This window comes from Oreochromis aureus, linkage group 20 (genome assembly GCF_013358895.1).
Source record: "Oreochromis aureus strain Israel breed Guangdong linkage group 20, ZZ_aureus, whole genome shotgun sequence".
Taxonomy (NCBI): Eukaryota; Metazoa; Chordata; class Actinopteri; order Cichliformes; family Cichlidae; genus Oreochromis; species Oreochromis aureus.
Genome location: NC_052961.1, coordinates 11829474 through 11843000, shown reverse-complemented (window position 1 = coordinate 11843000; position 13527 = coordinate 11829474). Strand labels below are relative to the sequence as shown.

General features: G+C 39.1%; 2 protein-coding genes across 2 annotated transcripts; one reads left to right on the top strand and one right to left on the bottom strand.

Moving 5' to 3' along the window:
• Positions 1-313: 313 nt before the first annotated feature.
• Positions 314-5810, top strand: lmod3 (leiomodin 3 (fetal)). The gene is made up of 3 exons (XM_031727823.2): positions 314-1105; positions 1205-2806; positions 2987-5810. The coding sequence occupies exons 1-3, from the start codon at positions 818-820 to the stop codon at positions 3032-3034; spliced, it is 1938 nt and encodes a 645-aa protein (XP_031583683.2). The 5' UTR covers positions 314-817; the 3' UTR covers positions 3035-5810.
• Positions 5042-13229, bottom strand: LOC116310943 (PRA1 family protein 3). The gene is made up of 3 exons (XM_031727900.2): positions 12955-13229; positions 8304-8521; positions 5042-6417 (listed from the first exon to the last, which is right to left on the bottom strand). The coding sequence occupies exons 1-3, from the start codon at positions 13134-13136 to the stop codon at positions 6242-6244; spliced, it is 576 nt and encodes a 191-aa protein (XP_031583760.1). The 5' UTR covers positions 13137-13229; the 3' UTR covers positions 5042-6241.
• Positions 13230-13527: the final 298 nt, after the last annotated feature.

Below are 13527 nucleotides of genomic sequence, written 5' to 3'. Positions count from 1 at the left end.
GCCAGACAATATCTGTATCCTAGCACTTGTAAAGATTGGTAATTACTTTCATCATTATTATTGAGATAGTTAACTATCTCAAATTTTTGAGTTACTCCTGAGTAAATTTTGGAAATTTTGAGTTAGTAAGCTAAAAAGCTGATATTTAAAGATATTAACCCAACATTTTCTTGATTGGGAGAAACAAGTTTTTCCATACAATAGAAAAACTGCCCATTCAAAAGTGTACAAACAACAAAGGTCTCCTCAATAAAGAAGATAACTGCAAATCTTCACTCTGGAAGGAGTTTTTATGTTTATGTGTGGATGAAAGGCCAAAACGTATAGAAAAATATACTAGCTAACTGTGGGTTAGGAGTATACAAGGCCTAAAGTGATTGTGATAACTAACCCCTGAAAACAAGCTAACTCTTTTGGCTCATGGTTTGTTGTGTAACTCTGGGAGGAGCTCTGTTTGCATGGGACATGTTAACCCTCCCGCTGGGCCTGTAAAAACATCCCACCTGCTGCAGTCAATCCAGCGTTTTCCTTTTGCCTGAAGCAACTGTCATCTCAAAAGATTCTGATGACCAGGGCAGCTGGCAGAAGGGTCTGAAAAAAGAATGTTAGCATGTCTTTCCTCTGTTGGTACCGTAAATATCTTCCATGTAGTTCACAGGGTTTATTTTAGTCCGTGAGGCAGGATCAAACTGTTTCTAGCTAAAGTCAAAGTCAGAGGCTTCCCAGTTTGCTCTGTGTTGAGTCAGAGATTGGATAAAAAGTTGTCTTTTGCCTTGATATCGACAAGAAAACACAACTTTAAAACTTTAGTGCAAATATGTCTAACGGCAGAGACCTTGAGGATCTCAATGAAGAGGACATTGATGAGGATGAAATCCTTGCAATGCTTTCGCCTGAGGAGCTTAAGGAGCTTCAGAGTGAGATGGATGTTATTATTGCACCAGATGAGAGTGTACCAGTAGGACAGAGACAGAAGGACCAGACAGAAAAACCTCCGACAGGAACGTTTGACCACAGATCCCTAGTTGATTACCTCTACTGGGAGAAAGAGTCTAAACGTATGCTCGAAGAAGAAAGAGTGCCTGCTACTCTCCTGCCCAGTGAGGTAAGAGATAACACTAGCAAAGGTTCATGTACAATTCAGTTTTTGGTACATATCGTTAATGTCATAGTTCTAATCTTAATGTCCTAATGTACTGTTTAGAAAACCTTGAGGGAGGAATCTGAAAAGAAAGAAAAAGAAGAAAACACAGGATGTGGCAAATATGAGGTGTATGAAGTGATAGAGGAAGTCATTGAAGAAGAAGCTGCAGATTGTGAAAATGGAGAGGAAATTATAGAGGAGATTATTGAGGAAATTGTTGAAGAAGTGGATGAGAGGGCTGAAAAGGACAAAATAATAGATGTGGGAAAAGAGAAAGAGGCGAAGCAACTTGCTGAAGTCGAACCTGAAAATGTAGGTGAACACGCAGAGCCTCTTGATATCACAGAAAAAGCACCAGGAAAAAATACAACTGACAGTCAGCCTTTTTCAGGCACAACGGAGACTACTGAGACCTTAGCTCTGAAACACAACACCGAAGAGAAAGAAGGAAATAAAAGTACAAAATGTTTGCCTCCCCAAGAGGCTCCAGAGGAGCCAGAAACAGTTGAACCCAATGAGAAGCTTCCAGAGAAAGAAGAGAGAAAAATAGGTAAACTGAAAATTCCGAAGCTTTCACTCAATAATATAAAAATTACATCAAGACCTTCAGGAAATGATACAAACTTGGAGTCGACACTTGATAAGATCCGCAAAAACAACCCCTCTATCACTGAGGTAAACCTCAACAATATAGAAAACATTCCCAAAGAGATGCTCGTGGACTATGTCAACGCCCTGAAGAAGAATAAATATGTGAAAACATTCAGTTTAGCCAACACTGGTGTCGATGAAAATATTGCTTTCAATCTAGCCAACATGCTACGAGAGAATCGCAGCATTACGACTTTAAACATTGAGTCAAACTTCATAACTGGAAAAGGCATCGTTGCCATCATTCGCTGCCTCCAGTTCAATGAGACTCTCACAGAGCTGCGTTTTCACAACCAGAGGCATATGCTAGGTCATCACGCAGAGATGGAAATCTCTCGCTTGCTCAAGGCCAACAACACTCTTCTGAAGATGGGCTACCACTTTGAACAGCCAGGGCCCAGGATGGTAGTGACCAACATTTTAACAAGGAATCTGGACCGTCAGAGGCAGCTGAGGAAGGAAGAGCAGAGGCAGCAACAGCTAAAGCAGCAGAGGGAGCTCATGCAGATGTATGAGAGCAGTCTCAATCTGCCTCCTGGTTTACTTGAGATGCTGGGATACATACCACCCATAGAATTCCTACAGGAGCATGGACTTGTCCCACCCTCATCAGAGCTGAATGCTGTTGTGCAAACACAACACCAGACAGAACAACCAGAGCCCCAGAAAAAGATCAAACACAAAAGCATTCCCAAACAAGCCAGCGATGAACCAGCAAACCCATTAAAGGATGTCCAGCTGAGGAGAACTCCAAAAAAACGTGATCCTTTATTCGAGCTGGACCCAAGAGATGATAGAAGATCAGAAAGGGGAAGCTTTCAACTGAGGAAGACTCCCAAAGTGAAGGATACAGGCAGTGCAGGGAAGGAAGATGAAACAGCCAACCTGACTGACGTGATCAAGTCTTTAAAACCTGTCCCTCGCAGACGATTACCTCCAAAGGTTGACCTCACACCTCGTGATCAGCTCCTAAATGATATCAAAAAGAGCAACGTGGCTTATCTCAAATCAGTGAGTACCTTAGAATCAGTATTACCTGAAATTACATTTTTTAATTGCTCAAAAAGTGGAACAGTGTTCAAGCTCACAAAACAGAGCATTTATCATAACACTTTCTTTTTGTAAAGGTGTTTTTAGAGCATGTCCTAAAAAGCAAACTAAACCTGCTGTTCTTTTCCTTGCTTCTTACAGGTGCCTCTCCCTAAAGCCCTGGAATCAAGTGAAACGAGTCTCCTGTAAGGCGCTGCTGTTTCTTCACCATAGTATTTGTTTTTATTACACATGCTCAGTATTAGTCACTTCAAATGAACAGTACAAATTGCTACTGAACTTTAATTACCTAGAGAAAAATACTGGTTAGTTCTGTTTTATTTCAATACGTGATCTAGTCTTGGGAAAGTCACAGCAATTAAAAACACTGACTACAGCCAAATATTGTGTATTAATTCTACAGTAAAGCGTTTCTGAACACAGTGCATGGTTAAGAAAAAAAAGTGTATTCACACAGTATTTGTTCATGAAGTCTACATATACAACAATTTCTCTAATCTTTGTGCTTAAAATGAATTAGCAAGCGTGTCTGACTGATGTGACTTAAACATTTTGCTATTAAAATATAAACCTTCTTTGCTGGGGGATGTTTTTTAAATTAATTTAACATCACTGGTCATTGTAGAGGTGCCATTAGCTGTAACGCACATCCATCCTGAGGGAATCATTTTTTCATCCTGAAATGAGTGCTGGATATAGAAAAAAAAAATTACCCATATAATCTGTGTAGTAAATTCATGCCCCCCAGACAGTTTATTTAAATGATATATAAATCTGCAAAGCTTTTATTCCCCCCCACTAACCCGCTATTCAGTAGTCGTTTTTCTCTCTTTTTTCAGTAAAATCCTACAGTATACTTTTTGTTTTAGACTTATCTGGAACAAAGTCTGCAACATAAAGTACTTTGCAAAGGTCATTTATTTGAATATAACAAAAATGCCAAAATTAACACAGTTTGAGCCGGTAATCTATTAATTGTAAGGTCAGTACTTCAATCCCTGGCTCCTCCAGGCTGCATGACAAAGTGTCCTTGGGGAGGATACTGAACCACAACTGTGTTCATCATAGTGTCAATGTGAACTTAGGTATAGCAAAAACGTTTGTATGAATATGATGAATAGTAAACTGTATTAAGTGCTTTGAATGCTCCTGCAGAGTAGAAAAGCACTATATAAGAACCAGTCTATTATCATTTACCAATAACTTGGTTAAAAATTGTGCAAGCAGAGAATGAAAGAAGAAGTGGCAAGCTGAAAAAAACTGTCTACAACAGCATGCAGAATCCATGTTCTTAAGAGATTCGGAGGCAAGTCCTGACAGAGGAACTGAGACATTCATGTGGCCGTTCAGTTGATCCATCTGCTGTTTGCTGAAGCCTCATCAGAAATCTTCTGAGTGGAAGGGTGGATGTCAAGAAGCCTTAAATAAGGGAGACAGGGAGAAAAGGCTGAGGTATGCCAAATTACACGCGAACTGGACTACAAACCAGTGGCAAAACATCTTGTGCAGTGAATCCAAATTTGAAATTTGCTTCAAATCACTTTCACTGTCTACAGGATGGGGGTGGGAGGGGGCACAACCATGACTGTCTACAGCCATCTGTAAAACATGGTGGAGAGTCATGGTGCCATGGTTTAGTGCTGCATTTCAGCCAGTGATGTTGGGGATCTTGTCAAATTTGATTACATTTTGAATGCAGGAATACAGTACTGTCAAGTTTTGATCGACTATACATTACCATGTGGAAAAGTATCTGATTGGCAACAGCTTAATTTTATCACAACAATATTTCCAAACACACTACCAATGTAGCAAAAACACACCTTGATAGGAAAACACACAGGGGATCAGTACCAGACACGATTTGGCCTCTCCAGAGCTCAGACCTCAACATTACTGAAGCCATGTGGGATCATCTTGACAGAAAACAGAACAAAAGGCAACCAACATCCAAAGAAGAGCTTTGGATGTCCCACAAGAAGCCTGGAGATCTATTCCTGAAGACTACTTAATGAAAAACCTTTCATTTTGCCTGTGTTCAGGCAGCATGAAGAAAAAAAGAAAAGATGGAGACTCTGTTTTTACCTCATATGCTGTATTTGTTTGATGTTTGCACATTTCACGAAATTGCTTCACCCACTTCATATTTTCCCAGAAAAATATAGATACAAGCGATGGCTTGAGACTTTTGCACAGTACTGTAAATCAAATTACATTTATTTTTATAGAGGACAGCCAAGTTTTATTTTCCATTCATCGCTTTTCAAGAATGGAAATGTCACCAAAAAACATATATAACACACCCACACACATATAATGCTGCATCCAAAATCAATTAAAAACGAACTGACATTTGAGTAGGTAGCATGTACAAACTGCATTCAGTGTGCATTTGTGAACAGAAGTGGGAAATAATAAATATCAGTATAAAATAATTATTGTAGCTTTTTCAGAATTCCATGAGATGTCGACTAATGAACAGGGAAATGTGGTAAAAGTCAATTGTAAATTTATATTTTAAATAGATTTCTGCATGCTAAATAATGACACATCAGAAATAACAAAAATATACATAACATATACTCAAACGATAAAGCTGCACTTGCCATTCTTTTTTCCGTATTGCATAGCTGTGAACAGAGGGGATACACTCAGGCCACCCTGTACAGTCAGAAACTGTATGCACAAATCTTGTGACAAATCGAATATCCACACTGCATTATTATTTTGAGTTAGGACATGTAACAATGTCTATGCAAGAAGCAAACTTTTTTTCAGCATTCATAAAGCTCCTGCAATGGCAAAATTGGAGTTATTGCGGTTTAATAAGCAGTTCACTTGGTGGCAGCGGTGCGTTTTGGTAATCTGGGTCTACTCGGTGAGAATAAAGATAAACGTGGTGATTTTGAGGTAGCAAACTGAAAAGAAATGATTTTTTTTTTTTTTAGAACAAATACAACTGGTATCTAATCACTGTTTATTCAGCTCAAACATTCCATTTTATTTGGATTGAATAAATACTTGATTACTGTGTAGAACAAAGTGCACTGTCAACGATGGGGAATTACTTGTCTGTGGACATCTTTTGACACAGGAATGCTAAAAACTTTGATCCCAACATCCAATCCATACAATGATTGTGCGAACCCTGTTATAATGAAATGATTCACCTTTACCCCTTAGATATTGTGAACTCACACAAACAAGTAAGAGCATAAATTAAACTTAAATGGGTAAAAAAAAAAAAAAAAAAAAAAGTGGGAATGAGGAGGGAAAAAAAAACAGTAATTTTACAATTATAAGGGGCTTAAACTGGAATTCATCAGACAATTCTACAGAAACTTTAATCCATACTGTATGACACTGATTTCTTTTGACACACTCTTGGCTGCACTCTTACTCCTTCAGTTTGCTCTCAAGAATATCCTGAATCTTATTAATTCTGTCCTCTTGTTGGTCCAGGAGATCCATGATGATGCCCATGGGGGTCTTCTTTAGCCCAACACCTTCAATCTTGTTCTCCAGCCTGTTTTTCATGTTGCGAAGTCTCAAAGAGGCATGGATCAAGATTACTACGGGAAAAACAAGAGCAGCCTATCAATATTGTTTCAGTAAGGAGGGGATAGAATACATTAAAGTGTAGCAAGGTTAATGTTTTTACTGAAACACATGTTGAAAATTGCCAAAACAAAATGTGATACTGCTGAAACGCAGACATTAAGCAGGTGTTAGGAAAGGCAAATCTTTTATTTCCATGTCAGACAGATACTGAATGCATGACATCAGCTAGTAAATGTGGTCCTGTCAACAACCCATAGCAACGAGTCAACACAAGCAGCAGTGGGCACTCCTCCTGGGAAGAATCAAACTGCCTCATCTGTCTGCCACAATGTTAGAGCTGCTACATTTGCTCGAGGAACCTAACCCACCAATTATCTGAACCACTCTGCTGATGGTCAGAGTCTAAAAATATTTAGAGAGAAGTAGCCTGTAATACTGACTTTATTTTACAACCAGCGTCAACAGGAAATGCGCATCAGCAATTCTGCACATACTGTTCAAATGCTTCAGTGAGTCAGAATGAGAGAGTACCTGGAAAACCTTATTCACTCTCAGCAAAATCCTCAGTTATGTATCTCAGTGTGACTCATCGCCAGCCTCCCTGGCAGTTTTCATTGCATAACATTAGCCAGATGTTAGCAATATACTATAGGGAACAGTCTCAAGTCTGTACAAGTTGCGAAGTTTCAAAGGTTCTTAATGTAACAAAGTTAGCAGATGTTTCCCTTTCAAATGTCAAGAAACTGTGAGTGAACCAAAGAAAATTCCAAGCTTGATTAATCAGAATCAGAATACTTTTATAATCCCTAAGGAATGATTTTATGAGGAAAACTGCTCTATTAATGATATTAATTATCATAGAATGAGTCATTTTTTTAATATAAAATGACTAAGATCTGAATTAATTCCAATATTATAATATACAGGATATACTGTGTTTTATTTTTAAAGTGAGTAACCAGTGTAACAGATAAGATCAGGTTAATATTAGAAAGACATTCACAATATCTGTATTGGGAAGATTTTAAGGGAGAATACAGATTTCAATCAGAGCTACTCCTAATAGCCAGAATTTTTCTGTTGTAGATACACTAACAAATATTCTTAGATATACACCAGTCAGGCATAACATTATGACCACCTGGCTAATATTGCATTTGCTGATCTGTTGAGGCCCTGACTTTACTAGAACTCTGAAGGTGTGTTATGGTATCTGGCACCAGGTGTTTGCAACAGATCCTTTAAGTCCTGTAAGTTGTGAGGTGGGGCCTTCATGGATTCGACTTAATTGTCCAGCACATCCCACAGACACTCAACCGGATTGATATCTGGGGAATTTAGATGCCAAGTCACCTAAATGAAAGGGTGTACATGGTCTACAATGGTAGGTTCTTTACCTTACAGTAGTAGTAGACATGTTAGTGTTCATTCATGAGATTCTAAGCCTTACATTCGTAAGAGGATTTTCACCATAGAAATCTTGTTGTTTTGAAACTGCATGTGACAAGTGAGGTGAAACCATGCGCTCACCGATTAACGCCTTTTGATCGACAAGTTATTGGCAAGTCAGTATATCCTGGATGCGCTTCCTTTCCTTTCTTAGAATGCCCCATGGAGCAAAAAGCAGGTGACTTGTCAGTCTTTTGGATTTCAATACTGATGCTTTCTCTGCTACATGCGCTGAAAGTATTAGTAACCACTGAATTTGGAGCACATTCTGCTGGACAAACTGTTTAATGAAACTATTTCTAATTAACCCCAAAGCTAAAACAAAAATAATAATTAACTGAAGCTATAATCAAAAAGTAGTGTACTTGTAGTGCTGTGCTGGTGTTGAGAAATTATCCAACATGGTGCATATCAAAATGAATGGAAAATGCCTGTGTAATATACTTACAGAGCAAAGGAAAGGTGATTCCAAAAATGAAGACCAGGACTCCACCACAGAGTGAAAGCAGAAAGTAGCTGGTGACCATGACACCAAAGACAAACAGAGTGGGGTTCTTCTTTTTGAAGTTCTTGATAGTGGCCTTATTTTCTCCTGCCCAGACTGATCCTGCAAAGACCAGTGTCACCACAGCTCCACCCAGGAACATGCCGAATGGATTCATGAACCTAAATATTGGAACACACACACACAAAGGAAACTGAAATGCTGTGCATTAATTTCATTACATATATAGTTGTGGTCAGAAGTTTACATACACTCATCATTAGCATGAATGTCAAGGTAATCTGGGCTTGTAGTGACTTATTTTCAATTCAATTCAATTCAATTTTATTTATATAGCGCCAAATCACAACAAAAGTCGCCTCAAGGCGCTTTTATATTGTACAGTAGATAGCACAATAATAAATACAGAGAAAACCCAACAATCATATGACCCCCTATGAGCAAGCACTTTGGCGACAGTGGGAAGGAAAAACTCCCTTTAACAGGAAGAAACCTCCGGCAGAACCAGGCTCAGGGAGGCGGCCATCTGCTGCGACCGGTTGGGGTGAAAGAAGGAAAACAGGATGAAAGACATGCTGTGGAAGAGAGACAGAGATTAATAACAGATATGATTCGATGCAGAGAGGTCTATTAGCACATAGTGAGTGAGAAAGGTGACTGGAAGGAAAAACTCAATGCATCATGGGAATCCCGGCAGCCTCACGTCTATTGCAGCATAACTAAGGGAGGACTCAGGGTCACCTGGTCCAGCCCTAACTATATCCTTTAGCAAAAGGAAAGTTTTAAGCCTAATCTTGAAAGTAGAGATAGTGTCTGTCTCCCGAATCCAAACTGGAAGTTGGTTCCACAGAAGAGGGGCCTGAAAACTAAAGGCTCTGCCTCCCATTCTACTTTTAAATACTCTAGGAACAACAAGTAGGCCTGCAGTGCAAGAGCGGGGTGCTCTAATAGGGTGATATGGTACTACAAGGTCATTAAGATAAGATGGGGCCTGATTATTTAAGACCTTGTATGTGAGGAGCAGGATTTTGAATTCAATTCTGGATTTAACAGGAAGCCAATGAAGGAAGCCAAAACAGGAGAAATATGCTCTCTCTTTCTAGTCCCTGTCAGTACTCTTGCTGCAGCATTTTGGATTAGCTGAAGGCTTTTCAGCGAGTTTTAGGACATCCTGATAATAAAGAATTACAGTAGTCCAGCCTGGAAGTAATAAATGCATGAACTAGTTTTTCAGCATCACTCTGAGACAGGATATTTCTAATTTTAGAGATGTTGCTGCAAATGGAAGAAAGCAGTCTTACATATTTGTTTAATATATGTGCGTTGAAGGACATGTCCTGGTCAAAAATGACTCCAAGGTTTCTCACAGCATTACTGGAGGCCAAGGTAATGCCATCCAGAGTAAGAATCTGCTTAGATACCATATTTCTAAGATTTTCAGGGCCGAGTACAATAACCTCAGTTTTATCTGAATTAAGAAGCAGAAAGTTAGCGGCCATCCAGGTCTTTATGTCTTTAAGACATTCCTGCAGTTTAACTAATTGGTGTGTGTTACCTGGCTTCATGGATAGATAGAGCTGCGTGTCATCTGCATAGCAGTGAAAATTTATGCTATGTCTTCTAATGATGCTGCCTAAAGGAAGCATGTATAATGTAAATAGAATTGGTCCTAGCACTGAACCCTGTGGAACACCATAATTGACCTTAGTGTCTGAAGAGGACTCTCCATTTACATGTACAAATTGGAGTCTATTAGATAGATATGATACAAACCACTGCAGTGCAGTACCTGTAATACCTACAGCATGTTCTAATCGCTCTAATAGGATATTATGGTCAACAGTATCAAACGCTGCACTGAGGTCTAGCAGGACAAGCACAGAGATGAGTCCACTGTCAGAGGCCATAAGAAGATCATTTGTAACCTTCACTAAAGCTGTTTCTGTGCTGTGATGAGCTCTGAAACCTGACTGAAACGCTTCAAATAAGCCATTCCTCTGCAGATGATCAGTTAGCTGTTTGACAACTACTCTTTCAAGGATTTTTGATATGAAAGGAAGGTTGGAGATTGGCCTATAATTAGCTAGGACAGCTGGGTCTAGAGATGGCTTTTTAAATAAAGGTTTAACTACAGCCACCTTGAAGGCCTGTGGTACATAGCCGATTATTAGAGATAGGTTGATCATATTTAAGATTGAAGCATTAATTAATGGCAGGACTTCTTTGAGCAGTTTTGTAGGAATGGGGTCTAAAAGACACGTTGATGGTTTGGAGGAATTAATTATTGAAGTTAACTCAGAAAGATCAATTGGAGAAAAGAGTCTAACTTAACATCGATGGTACTAAAAGTAGCTGTAGATGATATTACATCTGTGGGATGATTATTGGTAATTTTTTCTCTAATGATAAAAATTTTATTTGTGAAGAAGTTCATGAAGTCATTACTAGTTAACGTTAAAGGGATTGTTGGCTCAGTAGAGCTCTGACTTTTGTCAGCCTGGCTACAGTGCTGAAGAGAAACCTGGGGTTGTTCTTATTTTCTTCAATCAGTGACGAATAGTAAGATGTTCTGGCTTTTATGGAGGGCTTTCTTATAAAGCAGCAAACTATTTCTCCAGGCTAAATGATGATCCTCTAAATTTGTGACACGCCATTTCCTCTCCAGCTTACGAGTTATCTGCTTTAGGCTACGTGTTTGAGAATTATACCACGGAGTCAGGGACTTTGGATTTGAGGCCTTAGTTTTCACAGGAGCTACAGTATCCAGAGTCGTGCACGAGTGAGAAGGTAAAATTATTAACAAGATAATCAACCTCTCTGTTGGAGTAGCGTTCAGATAGCTGCTCTGCTCTATGTTGGTACAGGGCATTGAAGATGATAACAGTGGGTGGATTATATTCTTAAACTTAGTTACAGCACTTTCAGAAAGACATCTACTTTGGTAAAGTCTACTCTCCACTGCTGTGTAATCAATTATTGTAAATGTAAATGTTATCAGGAAATGATCAGACAGCAGAGGGTTTTCAGGAAACACTGTTAAATGTTCAGTTTCTATGCCATATGTTAAAACAAGATCTAGAGTGTGATTAAAGTGGTGGGTGGGTTCTTTTACATTTTGAGAGAAGCCAATTGAGTCTAATAACAGATTAAATGCGATGTTGAGGCTGTCATTTTAGCATCTACATGGATGTTAAAATCACCCACAATAATTATTTTATCTGAGCTGAGCACTAAATCAGATAAAAAGTCTGAGAAATCAGAGAGAAACTCTGTGTAAGGCCCAGGTGGACGATAGATGATAACAAGTAAGACTGGTTTCTGAGTTTTACAGCTGGGTTGGACAAGGCTGAGCATCAGGCTTTCAAATGAATTAAAAGTCTGTCTTGGTCTTTCGTTAATTAATAGGCTGGTGTGAAAATTGCTGCCACACCGCCCCCTCGGCCTGTGCTTCGGGATTTCTGGTAGTTAGAATGACTCGGGGTGTTGATTCATTTAAACTAACATACTCATCCTGCTGCAACCAGGTTTCTGTAAGGCAGAGTAAATCGATTTGTTGATCAATTATTAAGTCATGTACTAACAGAGACTTGGAGGAGAGAGACCTAATATTTAATAATCCACATTTCACTGTTTTACTCTTTGGTTCAGATGTGGATACTGTATTGTTCTTTCTTTGTGATTTTTATGTTTAAGTTGTTTATTGCTGGTTTTGGTTTGTTTTTGTCTTTTGGGAGCTGACACAGTCTCAATGGAGATGGGTTTTGGGGGTAGCAGGAGGAGAGAAGCTGCAGAGAGGCGTGTAAGACTGCAACTCTGCTTCCTGGTCCCAACTCTGGATAGTCATAGTCATACTTATTTGAACTGTTCTTTTTCCAGACTGGAATCATTGTACAGCATACATCATTACTCCATCCTTAAAAAAAATAAAATAAAAATAACAGTTCAAAGAAATAATTAAAAACTAAAAATGACAGTGACATCCATGCTCATAATGAGTATATGCAAAATTTCATATATTTAATTTAAAATTCTTTTAAACAGCACAACCTGCTGGTGGTGGCAACAATTAATAACTACCACTTTGCTGTACACCAAAAGCGGTAAGGCCTGCAAGAGGATGTCGACTCACGATTTCCACTACATCATCCTGCATTCAAAGCAGCAGCTTGTATGCAGGAAACGGCAACAATGTTGGGCGCCCGATGGTCAAATTTAGCATAACTTTTAAATTAGGTTAATTTTACATAAGTTTTTACTGGATGTGTACGACATGCGTACAGTATAAAGCACCAGCTCAGCATTTAGGCCATCTAAAAAGTTACTTCCGCTGAATGTTTTAAATGTTGGAAAGAGAGGACTTGTAGGCCAAAAGAGGTTAAAACATCTATATGGCTAGTGACCATCTGACGACTGTAAAGATAGAAAAGAGCTTCACCGTATTAAACATTAGTAAACATAGCAACACAGTGCTAAATGCAACAAAAATAGCTTGTGTGGTCACAATGGGTGTGGATAAAAGGTATGCAAGAGAATTAAGCTCAGAGCAGCAGATGCTGGCCTGTCTGCGTTAGCCTGCTGTCAACCCAAGACTCACCCTACAATGAGGAAAACCACCACAGCCACGGCGAAGTAATTCGTCTGGTAGTACATCAAATTGTTGATCACTCTGTTGTTCCACTTAGCCAAGTCTGCGAATTCGGGCTTGGCGAATCGGTCCGTTCCGGGGAAAAAGTCGTCCCACGGTCTGAGGGGTGCGAGCTCCATTTTGGCTGCCATATCTTCGGCGTGTCGTTAAGCGACGCAAACAAACACAACACCACAGCACACGCTGCGTAATATTTTGACAGGTCAGCTGATCACCGTCAGAGGCCTGGAGGAGGTGGCAGTCCGAAAAGAGAGAAGCGCTCTCGCGAGACTTTAAACGAGGCTCAGTCTTCAGCGGGTGTTAACTGTTTTAGGACTTGCGTTTATAAAGTGCAGCAGTGCCATTTAAAAAAAGATAATTTTTGATTAGTTAGCTCCTAATACCAAAAATTGTAATTCATTAATTAATACAATATATGCCTTATGCTTTGCTGTTTTGTCATCTTCCTTTATATTTATATGATTATTATCTTATTTAAATATATTTCTGTTCTGAATTTTGTTTTTTCAGTGTTTAGTTAAA

Coding starts and splice junctions, on each gene's coding strand:
- lmod3 (XM_031727823.2), top strand. CDS start 818: ATGTCTAACGGCAGAGACCTTGAGGATCTCAATGAAGAGGACATTGAT. Junction 1,106..1,204: donor CTACTCTCCTGCCCAGTGAG/GTAAGAGATAAC, acceptor TGTACTGTTTAG/AAAACCTTGAGGGAGGAATC. Junction 2,807..2,986: donor ACGTGGCTTATCTCAAATCA/GTGAGTACCTTA, acceptor TGCTTCTTACAG/GTGCCTCTCCCTAAAGCCCT.
- LOC116310943 (XM_031727900.2), bottom strand. CDS start 13,136: ATGGCAGCCAAAATGGAGCTCGCACCCCTCAGACCGTGGGACGACTTT. Junction 8,522..12,954: donor GTGGTTTTCCTCATTGTAGG/GTGAGTCTTGGG, acceptor TCCAATATTTAG/GTTCATGAATCCATTCGGCA. Junction 6,418..8,303: donor AATCACCTTTCCTTTGCTCT/GTAAGTATATTA, acceptor TTTTTCCCGTAG/TAATCTTGATCCATGCCTCT.